The following is a 26,971-nucleotide window of genomic DNA, read 5'->3' as shown; positions in this document are numbered from 1 at the left end:
ATGTATTGTTTCAAAGGTGGCTCTTCCTTTGATCATATATATTTTGCCAGTTACAGGGCTGGTACAGATGATGATAGGAGGGTGCAGAGGGCAAGTTTTGCAGCAGGGACAGTTACAGGAGCAGGATCCATCGGTAGGGAGACGGGTGCAGGAGCAGCATAGGATGTGACAAGAATATTGCAGAGATCTATTCTAGGTGTGGTGGGCAAAATCTCAGACAGAATGGATCTCATTTCAGGGCATGAGTTTAGGAAATGATGGCCTTGTCGAAGTAGCTGATTAATACATTCCAGATAATTAATACATTCCTGATAATACTGACTGTGCTGTGCTACAAAGTTGTTTTCTTGGAGGCATCTGTAATATCAGGATTGGATGTGGTGGACCAGAAAATCTGATTTTGAACTAGGCTGGTAGGGTTGTTATGCCCAGTGAAGGCTGGGGTGAGAACGGTGGTGATCCATCACATTGTAACTACATGATGCTTACTCAGTGTCCAAGTGGGATGCTAACAGCTTATTTTCTCTCTTCAGTGTAAATATTCTCTTAGATTTCATGTTTCATTAATTAAACTTAGTAATCAATGTGGCTATGATGAAATCATTATCACTAATTCCTATCTCTCCTACCTCTATATTGACATTGTCCAGAAAGGTCAGGTGTTTGTAGCTAATAAGTCTAAAACGTTTCCTTTCTGCTTGGGTGGTTGAACAATTTACTCAGCTATTTTCATACAAAGTGTTAAGAACAGGGGCAGATGTGGACTCTGACCACAATTTATTGGTTATTAACTGTAGATTAAAACTGAACTGAAACTGCAAAAAGGCAGGAATTTAAGAAGATGGGTCCTGGATAAACTGAAAGAACCAGAGGTTGTAGATGGTTTCAGAGGCGGCATTAGGGAATGATTGATAAGAGCAGGGGAAAGGAATACAACAGAAGAAGAATGGGTAGCTTTGAGAGATGAAATTGCTAAGACAGAAGACAGCAGAGGATTCAGTAGGTAAAAAGACGAGGGGTAGTAGAAATCCTTAGTAGAGACACTGAATTTAATCGAGGGAAGGAGACAATATAAAAATGCAATAAATGAAGCTAGCAAAAAGGAACACAAAAGTCTAAGAAATGGGATCAACAGGAAATGTGATATGGCTAAGTTGGAATGACTAGAGGACAATTGTAAGGATGTAGAAGCACGTATCACTAGGGGTAAGACAGATACTGCCTACAGGAAAATTAAACAGGCCTTTGGAGGAAAGACCTGTATGAATTTCACAAGCTCTGATGGAAAACCAGTCCTAAGCAAGAAGGGAAAGCAGAAAGGTGGAAGGAGTATATAGAGGGGCTATACACGGGAGATGTACCTGTGGGCAATATTCTGGAAATGGAAGAGTATGTAGAGGAAGATGAACAGGGATATGTGGTTCTGCGTGAAAATCTGACAAAGCACCGAATGACTTTTATTGGAACAAGGCCCCGGGAGTAGACAACATTCTGTTCGAATTACTGATAGCTTTGGGAGAGCCAGCCATGATAAAACTCTTGAAAAGAGTCCATCTGGTGAGCAAGATGTAAGAAACAGGCAAAATACCCTCAGACTGTAAATAATACCAATCCAAAAAAAAGCAGTGCTGACAGGCATGAAATTTACCTAACTACCAATTTAATAAATCAGGGTTACAAAATATTAACAAGAAACCTTTGCAGAAGAATAGAAAAACTGGTAGTAGCACACTTTGGAGAAGACTAGTTTGGGTTCCAGAGAAATGTAGGAACAAGCGAGGCAATACTGACTATGACTTCTCATAGAAGATAGGTTAACAGAAGGCAAAACTATGTTTATAGCATTTGTGGACTTAAGAGATAGCTTTTGACAATGTTGTCTGGAATACCCTCTTTCAAATTCTAAAGGTGGCAGGGGTAAAATACAGGGAGAAAAAGGCTAGTTATAATTTGTACAGAAACCAGAAGTCAGTTATAAGAGTCTAGGGGGCATGAAAAGGAAGCAGTGGTTGAGAACTGAGTGACACAGGGTTGTAACCTATCCCCGGTATAATTCACTCTGTATACTGAGCAGGCAGTAAAGGAAACAAAACAAAAATTTGGATCAGTAATTAAAGTCCAGGGAACAGAAATAAAAACTTTAAGGTTTGTCAATTACATTGTAATTCTGTCAGAGACAGTAAAGGACATGGAAGAACAGTTGAACAGTATGGACAGTGTCTTGAAAAGAGGATACAAGATGAAAAACGAAGCAAAAAGCAAAACGAAGATAATGAAGTGTAGTTGAATTAAAGAAGGTGATGCTAAGGTAATTAGATTAGGAAATGAGATATTTAAAAAGTAGTAAATGAGTTTTGCTATTCAGGAAGCAAAATAACTGATGATGGTTGAAATAGGGATAATATAAATTGTAGACTGGCAATGGCAATAAAAGTGTTTATGAAGAAGAGAAATTTGTTGACATCGAATATAGATTAAGTGATGGGAATGTTTTTCTGAAAGTATTTTTATGGAGCGTACCCAGGTATGGAAGTGAAACATGGATGATAAACAGTTTAGGTAAGAAGAGAAAAAGAAGCTTTTGAAAAGTACTGCTACAGAAGCAGCATTTTAGTTCCAGACAAGGCACAATTTAAACATAATTTAAAAGAATTTTTGGTGGCCAACTCCTATTCCATCCATGAATTTCTCAACAAGTGCAGTAGACCATTTTAATGAAAATTTATTATACTTTAATGTTTGACAATACTTGGTTGTAACTGCCAACTAACTACCTACTGTGTAAATGATGGATGTATGTAAAGGAGATGTAAGTCTTACGTCTGTAAATAGTGGAAGTATAATTTTAAATCTTATACATAATTTGACTGTTCTTCCCTGAGGATCATTGAAATGAATAATTTACTTTAATTTTTGACAATACTTGATTGTAATAGCCAAGTAACTAGCTACTGTGTGAATGATGGATTTAATGAAAGCAGATGTAAGCATTAAACCTGTAAATATTAGAAGTTTAATTTTAATTCATGTACAGAATTTTACTGTTTATTGACTGAGGATCACTAAATTTAATGAAACTCAAGTTTTTCTAATTACATTTTTGTAATGCGTTTATCTGACATGTTCTACACCCAGGAGGATCCCCTCTTTTGTGGGTCTATGGAATGAATAATTAATCTAATCACATATGGGGAGATCCCACAACTAATGAGGAGGTACAGAACAGAACAAGGGAGAAAAGAAATCTGTAGTACAGACTGACTAGACGAAGGGATTGTTTGATAGAACACATTCTGAGATATCAAGGGATCACCAATTCAGTACTGGAGGGAAGTGAGTGTGTGTGTGTGTGTGTGTGTGTGTGTGTGTGTGTGTGTGTGTGTGTGTGTGTGTGTGTGTGTGTGGGGGGGGGGGGGGTAAAAACCATAAGAGGAAGACCAAGAGAGAAATATATTAATCAGATTCAGAGGGACATATGTTGCAGTGGTTACTCGGAGATGATGAGGCTTGCACAGGATAGAGTAGGATAGAGAGTTGCATCAAACCAGTTTTTGGACTGAAGACGACGACAACACGGTAATCAGTTGAAGCATTCATAACAAAGTGCCACAGTTTGATGTGCTCATGAAAAGCAGTGAAGTTCACATAATAATGGGCACAAAAAACTGGTTGAAACCTCAGACTGAAAACAGTGAAGTTTTGGGGAAATTTAAGTGTATATTGAAAGGATTGGCAAATGGAAAATGGAGGTGGCGTGTGTGTTGCAGTAGACAAGAAACACAGACCCACTGAAACAGAAACTGGAGCTGCATGTGAGATAGTTTTGGCAAGACTCAGTATCAGGACGGGCATAAAATGATAACTGGATCCTTCTATTGCTCACCAGACTTGTCTCCTGATGTAACTGGAAAGTTTAGAGAAAACCTCTGTTCACTTGCATGTAAGTTCCTCAATCATACTGTAATCATCAATGGACACTTAAATCATCCAACAATTAACTGGAGAGATTACAGTTTTGTTAGTAGTGGGAATGATAAGACACCCTGTGAAATTTTACTAAAGGCCTTCTCTAGAAACTACCTAGAACAGATAGTTAAGAACACCACTCGTGACACAAATATATCCCATCTGATGGCAACAAATAGACTTGACCGTTTTGAGAATGTCCGTATCAAAACTGGTATCAGTGAACATGACAGCTGTGGGAACAATGATGACCGACATACAAAGGGCAACTAAAACCAGCAGAAAGATATATATGTTCAGTAAACTAGATAAAACATCAGTAGTGTCACATCTCAATGAGGAACTTGAAACTTTCAGCACAGGGCAGGAGCATGTAGAGAAACTCTGGCTCAAATTTAAAAGAATCTAGTTGACCACACACTGGATATGTACCAGAAGATCATTTCATAATGGGATGGACCTCCATGGTATACAGTCATTGTAAAGAAACTTCTAACAAAGAATAGATTACTGCATAACTGGTGTAAAACAAAGCATGGGGCTACAGATAGAGAGATGCGGAATGAAACACATTTGGCTGTCAAGAAAGCAATGCATGATGCCTTCAGTGACTATCGTAGAAGAACATTGTCAAGTGATCTTTCAGAGAAACCAAGTGAATTCTAGCTGTGTGAAAACGCTGCCAGTTGCACTAAAGTTAGTGTCCTGTTCCTAGCGAATGAGACAGGAACTGAAATTGAGGGCAGCAAAGCAAAAGCTGAAATGCTCAACTCTGTTTTCAAATGTTCTTTTACAAAGGAAAACCCATGATTATTGCCTCAATGTAATCTTTGTACCACTGAAAAGATGAATGAAATAAATGTCATTGTCAATGGTGTTGAGAAAAAGCTGAAGTCGTTAAAATCAAACAAGCTCCAGGCTCCAACGGAATCCCTGTCAGATTTTATACTGAATTAGTATCTATCATAGATCCCTCAAACAAAAAACCATGCCAAGGTCTTGGGAAAAGGCACAGGTTACACCCATCTACAAGAAGGGCAGTAGAAGTTATCCACAAAACTACTATCCACTATCCTTGACATTGATTTGTTGTAGAATCTTAGAACATACTCTGAGCTAAAACATAATGAGATATCTTTGACAAAATGACCTTCTCAATGCCAAACAACATGGATTTCAGAAACATCGATCATGTGAAACCAAACTCACACTTTTTTCAAATGACATACTGTAAGCTTTGGATCAGGGCAACCAGGTAGGTGCAGTATTTGATTTTAAAAAAGCATCTGACTCAATATCACAACTACAATTACTGTCAAAAGTATATTCATATGGGGTATCAAGTGAAATTTGCAACTGGACTGAGAACTTTTCTGCAGGGAGGACACAGCATGTTATCTCGTATGGAGAGTCATCACTGGATGTAGAAGTAACTTCAGTTGTCTCTCAGAAGGCTGACCTTATGAACAATATTAGTAGTAGGCTGAGATTTTTGCAGATCATGTAATTATCTTTTGTGAAGTATTATCTGAAAGAAGCTGCGTAAATATTCACTTAGGTATTGCTAAAATTTCGATGTGGTGCACACACTGGTAACTTGCTTAAAATGTTCACAAATTTAAAATTACCCACTTCACAAAACAAAAACAAGTATCATAGGACTATAATATCAATGAGATACTATTGCAAACAGCCAACTCATAGAAATACTTGGATTTAACTTTTCGTAGGGATATGAAATGGAATGACCACATAGGCTCAGTCGTGGATAAAACAGGTGGTAGACAATGGTTTATTGGTAGAGTATGGGGAAAGTGCAATCACTCCACAATGGAGATTGCTTACAAATCACTTGCGCAACTTAATAAAAACTTAATTTTATATTAGTAACATATTACAATAAATTATATAATTCATTCTAATAAACCTATTATATTATTTATTCTTTATTATGATAGAAAAGAAAGAGTAAATGAAAGGTATAACAATATAAGAAATTTACTGGTTTCCAGGTTCCATATCTATATTGACATACAATAGAGAAGTTGTGGTCATGTGGATGCACTATCTTTTTTTTTTTATAATTTTCGGTTTATTTTTATGTTCTTGATATATTTGTGTTTTGTTATATCTGTCATGACATCTGATTTATTACGTCTGCTCTCCATATGTGAAGGACTTGGGAAGAAACCCTAATAACTGGTTCAATGGGACATTCACTCTGCCATGTACCTCAGGGTGGTTTGCAGAGTCTATAGGTAGATGTAGACTGGAGTACTTCCATACTACTGACTGTACACATTCTTCCAATGAACCTACAGTATTACAGCAGATGCTAGAGACTGGTAGAAACATCTGACGATTAATCCGAGTTCATCTAGTCCCATTATAGCACCCAGATAACTTTGCAGACAAACTCAATTTGGCCCTCAATATAATGCTTTTGTCAATTGCAATGAACACTGCACACCTGTCATTTTCGATATATGTTCCATGCAACAGTAAGTACTTTGAAGCATTCTACATCGGGTTCCAACAAGTTCTTTGTTACAAATGTAATTTGGGGGTGACAGCATTCCTGGAGGGCAGTAAATTCAGTGACCATGTTTTTTTATGAATTCTTCAACAATTTACAGTTAAAATCCTGTCATTCCAAGTGTTTATCCTTCATACATGATAACTTTCTGCATATTGACTGGTGAGCATTCAGATGATCTTAAATTATTGCCTAACCCAAAGAGCACCATGTGCACTCTTGCTATCCAAGTATTTCATCCAATGACGTGCTTCACAGTCGCAAAATTCCAAGTACGCACAGACCTCCGACAGAATGATGTTGGGGCATGCGATGTCGTATATGAACAAAATACTGAGAAGATAGACTTTGACAATATTTATTTTGTTTCTACGTTATCAGCTTTATAGTGGTGACAGACTAAACTGTAATGTATCCCAGCTGTATGTTAGGTTGGAAAGATGATAGTTTGCTCGCAAGTTTGCAAAGTTCAGAAACGTGATGACAGAAGAAAAACAATCATACTTGTTATGACATTTATTTTACACTTATTGGATGTATTTCAGAAGAATTTTGTTCAGTTTAAGGATGACATTGGTCAATGTAAACAAGCAGTATCGGCAGGTTAAATAATTTTTCAGCAACATAAATTGGACATGATTTAGTCTGCTAAAATGAACTGTGATATAGTCTCTAGTCTGCCCCATATGACTCCTCACCATCTCATTATGGTCATTAGAATTTGAGTGACAAATCTATGACTATATCCTCACATCTGAGGAAGCATCAAGACAGAGGTCAAAATAAATGTCATTCTTTTTCTCTCAATAGAAAGAATTAGGGTAGTATGAAACAGCAATAAAAGCTGTGACTTTTGATTGCTGACTCCCACAGTAAAGGGGATTGTCATTTAGAGGATGTAGTGCTTCTAGTATTAACTAATTAACAGTGCAAAACTTTCACAGATTTACTTAGATACCCATTTCTTTAATTTCTTTGAAATTAATAATATAAACAGGTAGGCTCTTACCGTAAATTCTGCAACTCTTTTGCTCACTACAGTAGCTCGCAGAGGCAAAACATCAGATTTACTTTCATGCCCGAAGGAGTCTACTTCGCTATTCAAAGCAGCAACAGACTGAAGTCCTAAATCTTCTGCACAAACACCAACTGACACTGTAAATTCCAAAGCATAGTATTTGTTCTGACATACTTAGAAACTTCATTTTCTAGCAAAATTCTATTTAGAACACTGCACTATATTTTGCATATGCTGTTCTCTGAATTTTTAAGGTTAATAATTTGGAGTCATTCCATGTCAAATCGACACACTTTTAATAAAAATTTGACCTCATCCTCTTAGATTTTGCTGAAAGTTGGTATACTTATAGTGCGTGCTGAAACTAAGAAAAATACCAAATCTCAATGTTTTACCTCAAACCATTCCTGAAATATGGTCATGTAAACGTTTTTTTAAAAACTGGCCAAAAATGTGTGAATGGACTTTTTTTAAATTGTCCTAGGAGCTGCCGTAATTGAGCTAGAGAACTGGGAAAGGTGTCATTTTGCATGCTCTTTCCAGTGATAGACAAAATAACATAGCTTCTAATTAATAACCTTTTTTCAAAATGGTAATTAATATTTTGATTTAATTTTTTATAAAAAGTAAATAATTGAAAATTTTTAAAATATTTCCACAACTACTTCATACTGTTGTAAATCACATGGCAAAATATAAATCTGGGATGATGATGGGTTCATTGTTAAAAAAAACTGGAGCCATTGTTGAGAAGATGTAGTTTGCATTGTTACCTTCTAAGGCTTTGTGTGCCTAAAGCATTATTGTGCACTGTGGTTTTAGTGCAAATCAATTGTTACCTCTGTGTTGACCAGTCTGTTTCTATTATATTTAATAGTTTATTTTTAAGTAAATCTATACATTGAAGGGCAGTTTATAAGTGGTTTTTGTATTAATATGGAACCAAGTAAAAAGTGCAGTTCTGTAAGAGTGCAGTGTTGTAATCCTTTGAAGAAGCCAAATCATTTTATTAGAGACAGAAAAAAACTGAGACATATCACAACACGGATGTCCAAATTATTTCCTCAAATGCCAAGTGGTGCCAAGATTTGTGATAAATGTAGGAAAGATGTAACCAAATTGAAAAATACACCAGAGCCCATCAGTGATGAAAGTGTTGAAGAAGAATCTTCTGGATCAGAGATAATCATCCGAGACCAAGGCCCTGACTTCACTCCAACTTCAGTAGCTGTTAAAACATTTAACACAACACTTCAAGAACTAGGTGAGTCCCCAATTGACAAGAGAAAACTAACATCTAAGCATTATGCCAAATCAAAAGTGAAGAAAATCTCATCAGTGACATGTAAACTTTTTGTTGCTCCTGAAACTTCATCGTTAGTTACTGATACTGATGAATCCCTTCTTGAAAATCTTAAAAGAAACTTTAAAAATTCTATAAGTAGAGCAAAAAATCTAATGATTCTTACATGTTTACCTGAAAAGTGGAGTGTCATGAAAATAATGAGGGAATTTAATGCTCCTAATTACATTGTTCGGCAGTCAAAAGAAAGATTTTGAAAGAAAGAGGATTCATGGAAGGTCCAAACCCAAAGCCAGGGAAGTGTTAACCAACAAACTGTCAAAACTGTACATTTGTAAAAAAATTAAATCAAAATATTAATAACCATTTTGAAAAACGGTTATTAATTAGAAGCTATGTTTTTTTGTCTATCACTGGAAAGAGCATGCAAAATGACACCTTTCCCAGTTCTCTAGCACAATTAGGACAGCTCCTAGGACAATTTTTACAAAAAGTCCGTTCACACATTTCTGGCTGGTTTTTGAAAAGTTTACATAGCCATATTTCACGAATGGTTTGAGATAAAAAATCGAAATTTGGTATTTCTCTTGGTCTCAGTGCCCACTATAGGTATACCAACGTACAGCAAAATCTAAGAGGGTGAGGTAAAATAGGTGTGTTGATTTGACATGTGTTTAACGAAACCATGCTCAGTGAGATTGTGAAGTGGCCAATAAACAATGAACTATTGCAAATTATTAAATAATGTTATTTGCAGTGAGAAATTGGAGTGTAAATTTTCTTGGTGACTGCAAAAACAATAGAACTTTTACTACATCATATATAGATAAAAGTTGCGATCAACGAGACGTGTTTACGGACGTAGACCTGCTATAAAACGTTATGTTCTGTGAACAAGAAAATTTCAGTTTCTGTATTCTTTTTGATACAATAAAAAGAATTTTTTTCTATTTTCTTTGCAATTTAAATTGCGTTTTCCGTGCTGTTGTACTGTTCAACAGACATATTTCATGCACTACACGGTACAAAACTTTGATGAACTCACCAAATAACACAAAAAACGAAGAAAGTAACAGAGCTTCAACACTCATTCCAAATGTTTACCACTAAACATTGTTCCCAATCGTCTGCACTGTGGATTAATTTGCACTTGTTTCTGTCAAATGTTTTGGTCGGAACTGCCAACTTCATAACTTATTTAGAGCCCGCAAGTAACAAGTGTTCACTCTCAAAAATGTTATTTTCTGTATTACATTAACTAGTTATGAGTAGCCAGAGTGCATTGACCGAAAATGTAGGAAACACAGAATTAGTAACATACACGTACAATAAAAATGATAAAGATTTACACTGAATTTGTTTGATTTGAGACAAAATTGTTTTTAAGCGGTATCAAAAAGATTTCCTTGCATCTTATCGCTCCACATCAAAGCTTGATAATTATAATGGACTGGTTTTGTTTTTCACTATTGCCCATGTATTGTGAGACTTCGAAAATGGAACTGCATGGCATACTTTGTGTAGCTTGCCGTGTAGAATGTAGTCGCTGGTCAGTTTAGTTTACTTTCGGTGCAGACTGGAGAGGCCTAATGCCTGTGAATACTCTGAATAGGCTCATAGTCTGTGACTTAGTAGCTGCTGCTGCTGCTGCGTGTGGAACGTAGCTAAAGATTGTATTTAGCCATGAATGGCAAGCCATACCTACTTTTTTGTCTACATCTACATGGGTCCAGTAGTGAAGTGCAAGGCAGAAGGCACGTACCGTTGTACCAGTTTTAGAGTTTCTTGCAGTTTCATTGAAGTATGGAGCCCGGGAAGAAAGATTATTTGAATACCTCTGTGCGTGCTGTAATTATTCTATTTTTGCCCTCACAGTCCCTATTGTGCGATAAGCAGGGGGATGTAATACATTCCCAGAGTCGTCATTTAAAGCCAGTGCTTGAAGCTTTGTAAGGACTTTCTCGGAATGGTTTACGTCGGCCTTCAGAAGTCTACCACTTCAGTTCTTTCATTATCTGTGTTACTCCCTCATGGGTCATCCATACCTGTGAGCATTCGTACTGCCCGTCACTTTATAAGTTCAGTGTGCCCTATCAGTCTTATTTGGCACGGGTTCCACAAACGTGAGCAATATTCTAGAATGTCTCGAGTGTGATGTAAATCGTGCTTTGACCGCCTAAACAGACTTAAGTGCCCACGACAAGGTTGGCAGTGACGCGTCACATACGACGCCAGAGCTGCTTTTTTTTTTTTCCCCCGCATGCTGCCGGTACTAAACATAAATGATAACAGGTGAGAGCGAAGGCGCTTGGCTGTCTGCGCTCTATCGCACGTGTCCATTCAAGACGTCTTCGCTTTTATATTTCCTTCTGTACTGTGTATAGTCAATATGTCGTTTACACAGGAAGAGTGTTCGAAGATGATCTTTTTCGTGCAGCTTGTTGAAAAAAATCCTTGTCTGTGGAATTACACAATGAAATCTTATTCAAGGGCAGATGTGACCAGTTTGGCTTGGAAAAATATAGCAACTGAAATGAAGGAAAATGGTAAGAACTTGTGGAATCTGTATCGTCATTTGGAACTCCTTAACTTTGTCGTTGCAGTTTGTAATTCATATAACAAACGCACGATTTTGGCCTGTGGTTGTAAAAAGTTAATCGTATTCTAAAACTGTTTCATTCGAAACTGAAGTGGAGGAGCCCTCATTTAAGGTTCTGAAAACATTCATTGCAGGCATACAAATTGTGAAAGCCTCAGTTTGTCATTTAAAAATTTAGGTTGGAATGAAATTTGTCATCCGCTGCTTCGACGAACAAATTAAACTTTAATCGTTGGATACGATGACGATGTAAGAATTACGATAGAGAGAGGAGAACATGAATCGGAGAGACGCACAGCTTTCTCCATACCGCTGGTGGTACTACACGTGCACTGGACACATGTGAATTATTTGAACGGTTTTGCATATTTTGCTCTGTTATTGCAAGTAAACACTCGTCAGCGCAATAATACAAAAATATTCATTATATGGTTTGCTGCAGTACGCAGCCAGAGGATGTTGGATTGTTGTGCAGATAATAAAGTAACTAATTTTAGTATTTTATAAATGTACGGTAGCTCAGCAGCGTGTTGCCACAGAAGTGAGACTGTACTGTGATGAGCTAATGGTCTGGCAAATAAAGACTACTTCATATGACAAGCATCTGTCAAACGCAATTTTTTTTTCGGTGTTAGCCAAAGGAGAGGATGTGAACCTGAGAGGCCTATATTATTATCTACTATAGAAACATTGAGTTTTGGAAGGAAGGAAGGAAAGAATAATAATCCAGCTTGTATATTTCTTTATTATTATTATTATTACAGTATGAACACGAGCACAGTGCCATTAGACTGTGTTTATGCTTGGTAGTTTAACTACCACAGGCAGAGAAAAGCAGTGTTCATATCTGTGCTGTCAGAGCAGCAACATCAGCAGGTTTGCAGCTCTACATAGCTGCTCATAGCAATCAGAGGAGGATGTTTCAGCACATTGTGCTCCATCTGTCAGTGCTGTTACTCTACCCATCACTGGTCAGTCACTTTGAATTTAATTATAGAAAGTGTAGGAGCAATGATGCACTTTATGACAACTGTACAGAGTGAAACAAAAATCACCCTAGGGATGATTATCGAAGTTAGTTTAAGAATAAAATGTTTATAGTCATTTAAAGGAACAGTTCTTTCCAGCATTTTGGAATAACATGATAATTTGGCAACAAATGGTATTTTATTTATTTTATTTTTATTTATTTTATTTATTTCGTATTCCATTAATCCGTATTGTGATAAATCACAAGGATGTGGAATGAGTCATAATTACATACAACAGATATAATACACATATATAAAATGACAAAAATGTACCATAAGATTATGAATAAGTTTGTAGGTTAAAATCAAATCAAAGGTATAGCTCAAGTAATATAAAACAATACCTAAAAAGGAAATATAGTACATTTTCCAAATTAAACAAATAATACACATATATAAAATGACAAAAATGTACCATAAGATTATGAATAAGTTTGTAGGTTAAAATCAAATCAAAGGTATAGCTCAAGTAATATAAAACAATACCTAAAAGGGAAATATAGTACATTTTCCAAATTAAACAGTTAATGTGATCTATAGCAAACAAATTTTTATCAGTATAAAAAATCATTGCTTTATCTGTAGATACTCATCAAGAGAATAGAACGAATTTACCATTAGGTATTCTCTCAATTTACATTTAAAAGTAGGTAAGACATTAATGTGATCTTTAATACCTGATGGAAGGGAGTTGAAAATTTTTGTGGCTGAATAATGAACACCTTTCTGAACAAGACTTAAATGTTTCAGATCCCTGTGTAGATCATTTTTAGACCTAGTATTATGATCATGACATTCACTATTAGTTTTAAAAAGAGATAGGTTGTTAGAAACAAAAATCATCAAAGAAAATATGAATTGAGAGGTAAGTGTTAATATTTGTAACTTATGAAACAGACTTCTGCAAGAATATCTTGGATGAACACCACTCATGATTCTAACAGCTCTCTTCTGTGCAGTAAATATTTTTTTGGCTAAAGGCTTGTTGCCCCAAAATATTATGCCATACGACATGATAGAATGAAAATAACCAAAGTAGGCAGCTTTAGTAGCGTCATCACCAATGGGGGTGATTACACGCAGAGCATAAGTTGCCACACTGAGCCTTCTATGTAGGTCTAAGATATGCTCAGACCAGTTCAGCTTGCCATCAATTAGAATGCCCAAGAACTTAGATGATTCACAGTGTAGTATATTTTGGTTACCACAGTTTAAGTGGCATACTTCATTTTCTTGTTGAGATGTGTGAAATTGCATATACTGAGTTTTCTGAATGTTTAAAGTTAGTCCGTTGCACTTAAACCAGTGTAGGATGTCAACAAGTACAGCATTACATTTATTTTCTAGGTCACTGTTAGTTCGACTTTCAAGCAGAATAGTGGTGTCATTGGCAAAAAGAGTAAATTTACACTCGGTGTCTGTGCAAAGTGGGAGATCATTGATGAAGATAAGGAAAAGCAAAGGTCCTAGGATGGACCCCTGAGGCACACCACACTTTAATGTGCCCCAATCAGAAGAAATGGGACTATCACTGGCACCATTAATTATCACCTTCTGTTTTCTGTTTTGCAGATATGATTCTATCCATCTACCAATGCTACCTCACAAGCCATAAAAATTAGCCTTATGTAAGAGAATGTTGTGGTCCACACAGTCAAAGGCCTTAGACAAGTCACAAAAAATTCCAATAGGTGACATTTTATTATTTATCGACTCTAAAATTTCATTTGTGAGAGAAAAAATAGCCTGCTCAGTTGATCTACCTTTTTGGAAACCAAACTGGTTTCTGTTGAGTATGTTGTGGCTGTTAAGATGTTCTACAATTCTTGTATACATTAGTTTCTCTAATACTTTTGAGAAACTACTTAGTAGTGATATTGGACGGTAGTTAGATAAATTAGTTTTGTCACCCTTCTTGAAAAGTGGTTTCACAACGGCAAGCTTTAATCTCTCTGGGACAACACCTTGCTGGATAGACTCATTAAAAATGTGACACAGGACTTGACATATGTGGTCACTACAATGCTTCAGTATTTTTGGTGAAATGTTGTCAATACCAGTGGAATTTTTATTTTTTAAGGCCTTGATGGTATTTTTAACTTCAGTAATAGTAACTGGGGCAATACAAATTGGGTCATACGTGTTAGGGTTAGCTCTGTGTAATAAATGCGTAGCAGCATTTAAGGAACCGTTACAACCTACTTGTTCTGCTGCAGTTGTGAAGTGATTGTTGAATATGTTGGAAACTGTTACAGGATTATGAACAACCTCATCCTTATAGCTTATCTCTGTGGTATTAACATTCTTGTTACTCTTGCCACACTCTCTCTTTATAACATTCCAAACTGCTTTTATTTTGTTCTCAGATTTATCAATTTCAGACTTAATATACAGGCTCTTGGATTTGTTTATCACCCTTTTTAAAATTTTACAATATAACTTATAATGAGACCTTTCAAGGGGATCATTTGATACTCTTAGTGAGGCATGTAACTCCCTCTTAGTCCTGCAAGAAATTTTTATACCTCCAGTAATCCATGGTTTACTGGAAGAAACCTCATTGTTCTTTCTGACAGTTTTTTTTGGGAAAGCCATTTCAAATACAGATTCATTTAAAAAAAGGTTAAATTTATCATTAACATCTGATGTGCTGTACACTGGCTCCCAATCTATCTGTGACAAATAGTCGTTAAAGGCAGACACAGTTTCAGTGTTTATACATCTATAGGACCTATAGGTGTGGGAGATTTTATTGCACAAACTGATGTTATTTACTTTCAGAAGTTGTCCATCATGGTCAGACAGGCCATAAATTACTTTGCTCACACTAACACTGTTGACTCTATTCTTGTCAATGAAAATATTATCTAGAAGGCTCTTGCAATTTTCTGTAACTCTAGTGGGCCAGGTAACCATCGCAGCCAAGTTGTAAGAATTCATTAAGTGGTCCAGGTCAGTTTTGAGGTTGTTATCAGTTAAGAAGTTGACATTAAAGTCACCTACAATTATTAAATTTCTAGTTTTAGAGAACAATTTGGTCAAAAGAGATTCTAACTTATTCATAAAGATGCAAAACTTCCCTGCTGGAGCTCTGTAAATTGCAAGCACAGTAAGTAACATGTCCTTTGCAGAAATTTCAGTCCCGCAAACTTCAGAATGTTGATCTACACAATACTTACTTAGATCTAAAGATTTATAAATGATTTTACTGTCTATATAAATTACAGCACCACCTTTCTCCTTACTTGATCTGCAGGAACTTAGAATTTATAAAAACACAGTAAATGTTTCTCTGTTTGCTATGTGTGGTACACAGTGCTGCAGCTGTCTTTTATTACATTTATTAAGATCTGCTTGGACAGCATATTTCTTAAATACGCTTAAAAGCATTGTGTTACAATACATTTTGTTCAGTGAGCATCAAGTCAACCAAAATAAATTGGAAATCCAAAATAATTTGATACTGTCATGGTAGCTAAAGGCGACATCGGAGGCAAAAACATCAGTGTCCTTGGGTGCTACACAACATAAGTCTTACACTTGTGATTATATAGAATCTGCTGTTCTACTTTTTCAGTGGTATAAAACCTCACATTCATCGCCGTCAAATACTGGATTCAACACTTTAGCTACGGAAAGTACATAGTTTGGAAATTTTATCAACATACAGTTACCAGTAAACATGTAGTGATGAACTTCTCTGAATCACTGGAAAACATACTTTATCTGTTGTTACAGTCAATGAGATGCTTCTTCCTTTTGAATGTCCTGTAGCTGTCTTGGAGGAGCTCTTGGGAAACCTTGAAACTTGAGTACCTTTTAACAATCGAGCTCTTATGTCTTACCTCTCTTCTACAATAAATCACTTTTTTCCTTCTGTTAATTATCCTCATACCTATTGTTTTACTTACTAGCTGATTAGTTTCGGGCTTTGCCCATTTTCACGAGCTACCTTCATTATCCAGCATAATGTGATCCAGGTGTCACTGTTATCACGTGGATCACATCATGCTGGATAATGAAGGTGGCATGTGAAAACTAGTCTGCTATAAATAAACAGCAGCTTTGGTGTTAAAATGCCTTTCCTTCAACAATAGTGTACACATTGACAAGTTTTGTTTCAGCCCACACAGTATCTTAACTTTGTAGCAACAAATGGGCTGGGCCTTATTGACAGGGTTAGTGACAATGTCATTATAGCATCTATTGTTACGGAATTTGGTAATCAGTCAAAAAGGCCAGAGGAGTGTGTCTGTTAGAAAGAGCAGGTAAGTGTTCTGAGGCATCTCACTTAGTGGAGCTGACATCAATTAGCTTCAGTAAGGTGGCTATAAAGGGATTACGGGAAAAATTTAAACAGATTGTAAAATGTTGTGTAGAGAATTGCGTCAAAATGAGTTACAGATGGAACCGACCCACCATGGTTTAACAGCGAAATATGGAAAAGGCTTCAATTCAAAAGAGAATGTGCAAATAACAATGCAAAGCTTAGTAGAGATTTGTGTGTCTGAAAAGATTTGAACATGAAGCATAAAACATTGCCACTGTCATACCTTAGAAAAAGTTCTGACCAAGCGTATAAGAAAATTCTGGTCCTAGGTAAAATTGCTAAGCTGGTCTAAGGCTTCCATGCAGTCGTTGTTGACCAGTCTATATCTGCAAACCACTGTGAGGTGCATGGCGGAGGGTGCGGCAGTTGAAGATAGCAAAACGAAGGCTGAAGCTGTAAATTTCACGTTTAAGACGACATTCACACAGGAAAATCTTGCAAATATCCTGACATTTGACCATCAAACAGACTCCTGTGTGGAGGATTTAGTAATTGGCATCTCTGGTGTAGTGAAACAACTGAAAGAGTTGAAAACAAGCAAGTTAACAGGTTAAGATGGAAACCCAGTTTGGTTTTAGAAAGAGTGCTCTACAGCACTGGCCCTTAGCTTTCATTTATCACAAATTTCTTGCCCAGTGCAAAGTACCAAGTGACTGGAAAAAAGTGCAGGTGACTCCTGTACATACCCTTAAAAAAATCATCAATTTGCTGTAGAATCTTTGAACATTTTCTTATTTTGAATATGATAATCTTTCTTGAGACTGAGAAGGTTGTGTCTGTGAATCAGAATTGTTTTAGAAACCATCACTTGTGCAAAACCTGACTTGCCCTTTTCTCATATTATATACTGCGGACTAGGATGAAGGGAATCAAGCTAGGTTCCATATTTCTATATTTCAGAAAGTATTTAATCTGGTGCTCCATTGCAGACTTTTGACGAAGGTATGAGTGTGTGGAACAGGTTCCCAGATTAGTTAGTGGCTCGTCGATGGCGACTGTTCATTGGAGACAAGGGTATCATCAGGAGTGTGTTAGGGAAGAGTGATAGGGCCAATATTATTTTGTGTATACATAAATGATCTGGCAGGCAGGTTGGGCACAATCTACAGTTGTGTGCTGATGATCCTGTGGTGTATGTTGGTCTTAAAGTTGTTACAATTGGAGGATACAAGATGACTTGGACAAAATTTTTAGTTAATGTCACAAATGGCACCTAGTTCTAAATACAGATATGAGTAGGTAAAACAAACCCATAATGTTCGGATATGGCAGTACTGGTGTCCTGCTTAACATAATCATGTTATTTAAATATCTGGGCATAATGCTGCAAAGTGATGTGAAATGGAATGAGCATGTAAGGCTTGTGGTAGGGAAGGTGAATGGTCAACTTCTGTTTATTGGGAGAATTGTAGGAAAGTGTGGTTCATCTCTAAAGAAGATCACTGTAGGACACTAGTGCAACCTATTCTTGAGTAATGTTCAGGTGTTTGTGATCTGAACCGGATTAAATTAATGGATGATGTCAAAGAAGTTCAAAGGCATGCTGCTAGATTTGTTACTGGTATGTTCGAACAGCAATGCAGGTGTTATGAAGGTGTTTCGGGAAACCAAGTGGGAGTCCATGAAAGGAAGGCAACACAGTTTTCGGGGAACACTGTTGAGAAAATTTAGAGAATCATCATTTGAAGTTGACTGTGGAATGATTCTGCTGCCAACAATATGCATTTTGTGTGAGAGCCATGAAGATAAGAAAGTTAAGATACTAATTTTCCCCTCGCTCTGTTTGTGGGTAAAATGCGAAAAGAGATGACTAGTCATTGTATATAGTACCCTCTTCCAAGCAGGAAAAAAGGGCTTGCAGGGTATGTGTGTGGATGAAATTGTAGACACACTAATCATTACTGTCAGTAATTGGAATCATAATATTAACTATTTGCTGGCGGCCATTTCAAAATTTCTTCATAGAAGTCAGAGTACTCTACTGGAATATCGCAGTACACATTCTGAATGTCATCGAGCTTGGCTTTGATGTTTTACCCAATGAATAGGGTTGCCATAATGAAAGATTTACTGCTGTCATTTTTGTGAAGTACAAATATGTGGCAGGAGTTGTGGGAATTATTGCTTCTGATGATTTCACATCACCTTTCAACTCACTGCTGTGCTCAAAATAATGGAACTTGGATATGTTGAAATGTTCTCATTTTGAATGAGTTTATGGTAATGTATTTCCCGAAATCTGAACAGCTACTAAGCACGAATTGTCCTGAAATGAAAATGCTCGCCATACTATTAAGTTTATTGGTGTCTAATGAACTCAAGATTGTAGTCACCGATCTGCTAAATATGCCACGCAGAATTACTGTCTTTTCTCACACACAGAATTACTTAAAAAATCTGTATTTTCTGAAAAAATACACTGGAATAAATAAGCCTTCACTCTAAAACACTTTTGAAACACGTAGCACAACTAAAATGGCTTCCTTTGGAGCTCATACTATGCACGATTGTACCATTGAAAGGCTTGGCTCTGACTCCCTTAGACTGCTGTAAGCATTCTATATTTCCAAGAAAAAAGAGGCGTGAAGAATACTCCATCTGATTGGTCAGTTTCCCTTAAAGCCAATAGAAAAACATTATTCTCCCATGTTAGTCTGCACTTTTCATGATTAACCAGTCAACAAATTACACACTTTCGAACTGTACTTTTTCCCAAAATAAATATTTAACATTTTGTTTATACTTTACATTATTAACTATTTTCATTTGCTCTTTAAAAGCTTTCCTTTTACTGTAAACTTACTTAACCTAATGTGACACAAAATTCCCTGTCATCTGCATTCACACTGCCTAAAAATTTTCTCACCCTAGTCCGTACAGCGTTCACCAGTAGAACAATGATCTACATATTTACTTTAGACCACATTCACACCACTAAAAGCATATACAAAACTGTACAAACATAAACAAACAAAAAAAGCCTTCAAGAAATAAACAGAACAATTCACAAAAACAATCTATTTACCTGTTTATTGAACGTCTCTTTACACTGCTGGACTCTGGTGGTCAAGATTCTTAACTACATCATAATTCTTCCTGTTCAGTCCTGTCTGCTACTGTCCTCTAGCAGATGAAAATTAGAACTATGTACTTGACTGAACCTGCTTCAGACCATCTGTCATTTTGCAGGTGTGAGTCATTCTCCCGATACGCATACTCTAGACAAGAGTGGTATAATGCGCCATGACTCAGGTGATTAGGAAACCTGCTTTCTCAGATCGCTAGACAACAATTCAAGCAAATCATATTAATGAGTTTTTAGTACAGTAAGATAAATGACAATACTTGACTTTGAGAGATTTACAATGAGGTGTCGCAAGCAGTGGGCGACAAACAAATTAAGAAAATCTCCTCAGTATACACAACTCCTAATACAAGTGAAACAATACAATTCCTAAGTCATTGCTGTAGAGCTTGTTGAATGGTTTGTCTACTACTGGGCTGCGGCCAGGCAGCATGGCACTTATGTCCACTTCATGTAGATGCCACTGTTGTCTTGTGTTGTCCTAGAGAGGGGTCAGTCAGCATTCTATTGACTGACATTTTCACAGCCCTCTCTGCCCTGCTCTGACTTTACGCTGGAACAATTTTATATATTTCTAATCATTTGGAGCAAGTTGCCAAACTATGCACCACATTGAAATATTATCATCTGACTGAATATTTATGCAGCTTCTTTCAGAGAGTGCTACATTATAGATAACTGCATCATGTGCAAAAAGCCTGATTTTACTGGTAATATTGTCCGCAAAGTTATTGATATAGGAACAGCAAGACTTCCAACACACTTATCTGGGGCATACCCAAAGGTACTTCTACACCTGACAATGACTTTCCATCCAAGAAAATGTGCTGTGTTGTCCCTACCAAACAGTCCTCAATCCATTCACAAATTTCACTTGATACTCCTTATGATTGTACTTTTGACGAAAAGCCTAGGTGTGATACTGAGAATCAGATACTGCATCTACCTGGTTGCCTTGATCCAAAGCTTTCAGTAAGTCATGTGAGAAAAGTGTGAGTTGGGTTTCATATGATCAATGTTTTTGAAATCAATTTTGGTTGGCAGTGAGAAGGTCATTTTGTTCAAAATATCTCATTATGTTTGAGATCTGAATATTTTCTAAGATTCCACAACAGACCTATGTCAAGGATATTGAAGGGTAGTTTTGTGGATAACTTTTAGTACCCTTCTTGAAGACGGTTGTAGACAGTGCCTTTTTTCCTAGAACTGGGCAGGGTTTTTTGTTCGAGGGATCTACGATAGATTATATTTATAAGAGGAGCTAACTCAGTCACAAATGTAGTATAAAATCTGACAGGGATCCCATCATGCCCGGGAGCTTGTTTGATTTTAATGATTTCAGCTGTTTCTCAACACCACTGACAATAATATTTATTTCATTCAGCTTTTCAGTGGTCTGAGGATTAAATTGGGGCAGTTATCCTGGGTTTTCCTTTGTAAAGCAACATTTGAAAACAAAGTTAAGCATTTCAGCTTTTGCTACTCACTAGGGATGGGGTACTAAGTTTGTTGCAACTGGCAGCCTTTACATACAACCAGAATTTCCTTGGGTTCTCTGAAAGATTACTAGACAATATTCTGCTATGATAGTCACTGAAGACATCACGCATTGCTTTCTTGACAGCCGAACATGTTTCATTCAGTATCACTCTATCTATAGCCCTAGGCTTTGTTTTACACCTATCATGCAGTAACCTGTGCTTCTAAAGAAGTTTCTTCACAGTGACTGTATACCGTGGAGGGTCCGTCCCATTATGAACTTTTCTTCTGGGTATATATCTATCCAGTGATTGGTCAGCTATTCTTTTAAACTTGAGCCAGAGTTCCTGTACATGCTCCTGCCCTGTGCTGAAAGTTTCAAGTTCCTCATTGAGATATGACATTCCTGATGTTTTATCTAGCTTATTGAACACACATATCTTTCTGCTTGTTTTAGTTATCCTTTGTACTGTGGTCATCATTGTTGCCACAACTGCCTCATGATCAGTGATATCAGTTTTGATGTGAACATCCTCAAAGAGCTCAGGTCTGTTTGTTGCCAATAGATCCAGTATATTTCCATCATGAGTGGTGTTCCTAACTATTTGTTCTAGGTAGTTTACAGAGAAGGCATTTACTAATATTTCACAGAATGTCTTATCTGGAAGTCCTGGATAAGTTCTCAAGTTCCCTTTGTTTAATACATCATGAGTGCTCATTTTATCGTGTGAGAGAGGAAAAAAAAAAGATTTTTAAATAAGATGACAAATTGACATTCTACATCTTTATTCTTCATGTCTACATATTTATTTCGTAACCTTGACAATGAACACGTCTCCCAATGAGAGACCAGCTTGTTGATACCATCATTGCTGAATGTTTGACTTTGTTGGGGGAGCAACCTCACCTGCGATTGCACTGCTTCATCACTACCAAAGTGAAGTCCTCAAAGATGTTCTTTAAGTTATGGAAATAGATGAAAATCAAATGGGGCCAAGTTGGGTCTGAATGGAGGATGATCAGTGGCTGTGTGGTCTCGAATTATCATGTGGATAGGGTGCCACATGTATAGACAAACTCTTAGAATTCAAAAATAGATTACAACATGCACCAACATAGTTACATTACACACTGTCAGTACAATTTGGAGCCCTATAGCAGTAGGCAGCTGCAAATACATTGACACAAAGACCAAGTGATGTAGTTGCATAGAGGCACGATGAAAAGACTGTTACATATAAGCTTTTGGACCCTGCCTTTTTTAGAAAAGAGAAATGCACACACATTGTCACAAGCACATACACCTCTCACACAGATCATAGCTAACTCCAACCACTCCACCCAGACTGTAACAGAAACACACTGAATGGGAGTAACAATTGCGGGCAAGGGGGGAGGGGGGGGGGGGGGGTTGTGGAAGGAATCGGTGCTGGATGGCAGATGGAGGAGGGAGATGAGGAGAAAAATGAGAAGCTCTCCCATTCCTTCCCCCCCACAGCCTCCTGTCACTGCACTTACCAGCCCTGTCCTACCACCTCTAGTCCCTGCATGCTCTGCCAGGCAGCACTGATTCCTCTCTCACACCCTTATCCTGCTACCTCTCACTCTTCCTTGCCCTGCTCCGTATTGTTGCTCCCATTAATTCACCATGTTTTTTAGATGCTACTACCATACTTATAAAAGCGGAATATCATGCCAGCCCCTGGAGTCAGTTATTTTAACTTCTGAGGACAATGACAAAGATAACTATTGTAGGCTCAATGTGTTATTTGAAGTGTCTCAGCTTTTATTGAAGCAAGCCACTGAAAGACTCAGAGGACACAGCACTGACCCAGTTTGTCAGATTTCACAGTTCAGCGTACTGATCTACAATAACTTTCCACATATTTGGGTCTAGAACAACCATAAATGATGGTATTGAAAGCTGCTTCCTGTAGCCAAATACCTGCAATAATAACAAATGAGTATTTGTGGGGTTACATCAGAAATTAAATATTGTAATAACAAATATTGGAAAACAAAGATTCCAAGACTTACCAAGCGGGAAAGTGCCGGTAGATAGGCACAATAAATAACACACACACAGAATTTCTAGCTTTGGCAGCCGATGGTTGCTTCTTCAGGAAGTTTTGAGAGAGAGAGAGAGAGAGAGAGAGAGAGAGAGAGAGAGAGAGAGAGAGAGTGTGTGTGTGTGTGTGTGTGTGTGTGTGTGTGTTTCCTGGAGAAGCAACCATCGTGCGAAAGCTAGAAATTCTGTGTGTGTGTTTTTATTGTGCCTATCTACCGGCACTTTCCCGCTTGCTAAGTCTTGGAATCTTTGTTTTTAATATATTTTTCCCCTGTGGAAGTTTCTTTCTATTGTATTTACAAATATTGGAAAATATACATCACTTCTACAGCTTACATGTATGCTAAGTAATCATCAATAAAATTGACAAGTGTTTACATTATAGGAACAAATATTATCTTAAGTAATTTTTAAACATGTACTTACTTTATATTTATTTTGCCTTAATTTTCAGAACAGATTTGTCGTGACCGATGGAAAAACATCCGCACTGCTTTTGGAAGGTCATTGAAACCATTGAAATCAGGATCAGGAAGGCTAAAGAAACCATATTATTTGGCCCCCCACCTCTCATTTCTTCGCCCATACATGAAAGGGGCTCCTTCTTCTGGGAATGTATCTCCAATTGAGGAAAATGAAGACAGCATGGCAGCTTCAAATGCAACACTGACGACCACAGACCATCAGGAAATGGAAAGGTGTGAAATGTCAGAAGAAATGTGTGATTTGGTTGATTGTGGTGTGGTACTACAATCAACTCCTAAAAGAAAAGCCGAAGCCAGCAACAGCGATGCCCATAAAGTATATGCTGACTGGCTGGAAATTAAACAATTTAGTGAAATGAAGAGAAACTGGGAGTTATCAGCTGGTGATGCTGACTGGATGTTTTTTCAATCCATCCTCCCTGATTTCAAGAAACTTAGTGACAGGCGTAGGAGAGAACTGAAAGCAAAATACCTGTTGCTTTTGAATGAGCAGCTGGATGAAGCTGAGAATGATACATCGTGATTTTCCTCATCATGGACTGCATCTAATTAACAAATTTATGCCACTACACAGAGTTAATCATCCACTGCTACAAGATTGATGGTGACAGATTCCCCCCCTCCCAATCTGACAATGCTTCTTGTGAATACACTTCAAGCAGAATTACATTCTACCTTAGCATGTGGAGCAGTTGTTACTTTTTAACTTCTAATCGTTGTTTACATTATGAGGTGACAAAAGGGGATTGTGATGTGCTTAAGTACAGATGATATAACATCATGTACACAAGGAATAAAAGGGCAGTGCATTTGCAGAGCTACCATTTGTGCTCAGGTGATTTGTACGAAAAGGTTTCTGATGTGCTTATGGCCACATGACAGGAATTAACAGACTCTGAATGTGGAATGGTAGCTGGAGCTAGATGCATGGGACATTCCATATCGGAAATCGGGAATTCAATATTCTGAGATCCACAGTGTCGAGTGTTCCGAGAATACACAATTTCAGGCATTATCTCTCACCAAGGACAACACAGCGCCCTTTACTCAATGACTGAGAGCAGCAATGTTTGCATAGAGCTTGAAAACAAATCGGTTAGACCCTAAATGACTGGAAAATCATGGCCTGGTGAGATGAGTCCAAGTTTCAGTTGGTAGGAGATGATGGATGGTAGGGTTTGAGTGTGGTGTAGAGACCTTGAAACCATGGACCCAGGTTGTCAACAAGGTATTGTGAAAGCTGGTGGTGCCTCCATAGTGGTGTGGGCTGTGTTTACATGGAATGGACTGGATCCTTTTGTCCAACTGAACCAATCATTGCTGGAAATGATTATGTTTGGCTGCTTTGAGACCATTTACAACCATTCAGGGTTTTCATGTTTCTGAACAACAATGGAATTTTTATGGATGACAATGATTCATGGAACTGGGGCACAGTTGTTACAGAATGGTTTGAAAAACATTCTGAATGTTTTGAGCAAATGATTTGGCTATTCAGATTGCCCAACATGAGTCCGTCTTACATTTATGTGGCATAATTGAGGGGTTAGTTTGTGCACAAAATTTGCACTGGCAACACTTGTGTAATTATGGGTGGCTGTAGTGGTAGCATGGTACTGTATTTCTACAGGGGACTTCCAGTGACTTGTTGAGCCCGTGCCCCATCGAGTTGCTGCACTACGCCAGGCAAAAGGAGGTTTGACGTGATATTAGGAGGTATCCCATGACTTTTGTCACCTCAGTGTATATGTACAGTCTTAGGCGTAAAACGTGGCCGCCAGCCGGCTGCCACAAGACAAAGTCCAAGTTTTCCACTTAGTCTCCCGTAAAAGTGGCTGCTCCTCAAAATTCAAAATCTGCATGATTTGACAAAACTGTAAGATGTGGAAGTGTTTACTCAAGCTGTACAGTGCTGTATCTGCTAGTGGTCTAGTTGTAAATGTCACATGATGGAGATGCAAAGTAGTGAATTGAAGTCCACTCATTCCTTTATTTTTGAACTGCAATTTGGCTGTCTATTAAAGGTGTGAGTCTCATGGAACATCAAAAATAATCCAGAATGAGATTTTCACTCTGCAGCGGAGTGTGCGCTGATATGAAACTTCCTGGCAGATTAAAACTGTGTGCCCGACTGAGACTCGAACTCGGGACCTTTGCCTTTCGTGGGCAAGTGCTCTACCAACTAAGCTACCGAAGCACGACTCACACCCGTTACTCACAGCTTTACTTCTGCCAGTATCTCATCTCCTACCTTCCAAACTTTACAGAAGCTCTCCTGCGAACCTTGCAGAACTAGCACTCCTGAAAGAAAGGATATTGCGGAGACATGGCTTAGCCACAGCCTGGGGGATGTTTCCAGAATGTTCATCAAAAATAATGTTTCATTTTCTAAGTACCACTAATAGCAAAACTACAAACAAAAGAACTCATTGCTGTGTTGTGATCAGAGCTGTTTCTGCTACACTTTCCTTGTCCTAAAGTGGCTACTGTCCACCTACCATTGGGCACCTTGATGCCAGCTACTGTCTGACCAGCTGATCATGGTGCACTTTGGCACATTTCTGCTTGTACATTGTTAGCATAAAATTATTTCTTATTGTTCTATGATTTTCCATGCAGAGTACATTCAATAAATTGAGTGAACACCATGCAGCTACACATGATGCTTAGTTTGCTGTGGGTGTGTTTATCAAGTATCATTTCTAATTTAAAGTTCTAGTATTTATTGTGGGGTTATAGATTGGAATTTGTTTACTTCAGTCTTATGGAAATTGCTTAAGCATTATAAAACAGTTGAATGTGGAAGGAAAGTGCCTAACATCTGGGACATGTTGTTCACTTTGGGTTTAATTGGGGGGGGGGGGGGGGGTGCAGTGAAACAGAAGTGGAAGCAAATCAAAACATTTGTTTCATGTCTGATGTGAGTATGTAATAATAATGTCAGGAAAGGAAAGGATTTTCTTGTTTCAAGAAAGTTCATTTGCATGCAAGAGGTTGGGTACAGTGGCACTGCATGTTCTGATTCAAAGCAACAAAAATCAGTGGGGTGAATATTGTTACATTTGTATTCA

General features: G+C 37.6%; 2 protein-coding genes across 2 annotated transcripts in view; one reads left to right on the top strand and one right to left on the bottom strand.

Annotated features, from left to right (window-relative positions):
• Positions 1-12,715, bottom strand: part of LOC126323262 (thioredoxin domain-containing protein 15) — a 30,873-nt gene extending 18,158 nt beyond the window's left edge. The window contains exons 1-2 of the mRNA XM_049994646.1: positions 9,869-12,715; positions 7,512-7,657 (exon numbers count right to left, since the gene is read on the bottom strand). Coding sequence (XP_049850603.1) covers positions 7,512-7,657; positions 9,869-9,914 — 192 coding nt within the window. The 5' untranslated portion in view covers positions 9,915-12,715. The remainder of the gene's footprint in view (positions 1-7,511; positions 7,658-9,868) is intronic.
• LOC126323272 (uncharacterized) lies at positions 11,213-26,763 on the top strand. Its single transcript, XM_049994658.1, has 2 exons — positions 11,213-11,369; positions 23,870-26,763. The coding sequence occupies exons 1-2, from the start codon at positions 11,213-11,215 to the stop codon at positions 24,421-24,423; spliced, it is 711 nt and encodes a 236-aa protein (XP_049850615.1). The 3' UTR covers positions 24,424-26,763.
• The last annotated feature ends 208 nt before the right edge of the window (positions 26,764-26,971 follow it).

The sequence above is a fragment of the Schistocerca gregaria genome, chromosome 2 (assembly GCF_023897955.1).
Source record: "Schistocerca gregaria isolate iqSchGreg1 chromosome 2, iqSchGreg1.2, whole genome shotgun sequence".
Lineage (NCBI taxonomy): Eukaryota > Metazoa > Arthropoda > Insecta > Orthoptera > Acrididae > Schistocerca > Schistocerca gregaria.
The sequence above is the reverse complement of the archived record's forward strand: the minus strand, read 5'-3'. Positions and strand labels throughout refer to the sequence as shown.

Excerpts from the sequence above, each read along its gene's own strand:
- LOC126323272 (XM_049994658.1), top strand. The coding sequence starts at position 11,213 with ATGTCGTTTACACAGGAAGAGTGTTCGAAGATGATCTTTTTCGTGCAG. Across the intron at positions 11,370-23,869 it reads AACTGAAATGAAGGAAAATG|AACAGATTTGTCGTGACCGA; the intron begins GTAAGAACTTGT and ends CTTAATTTTCAG.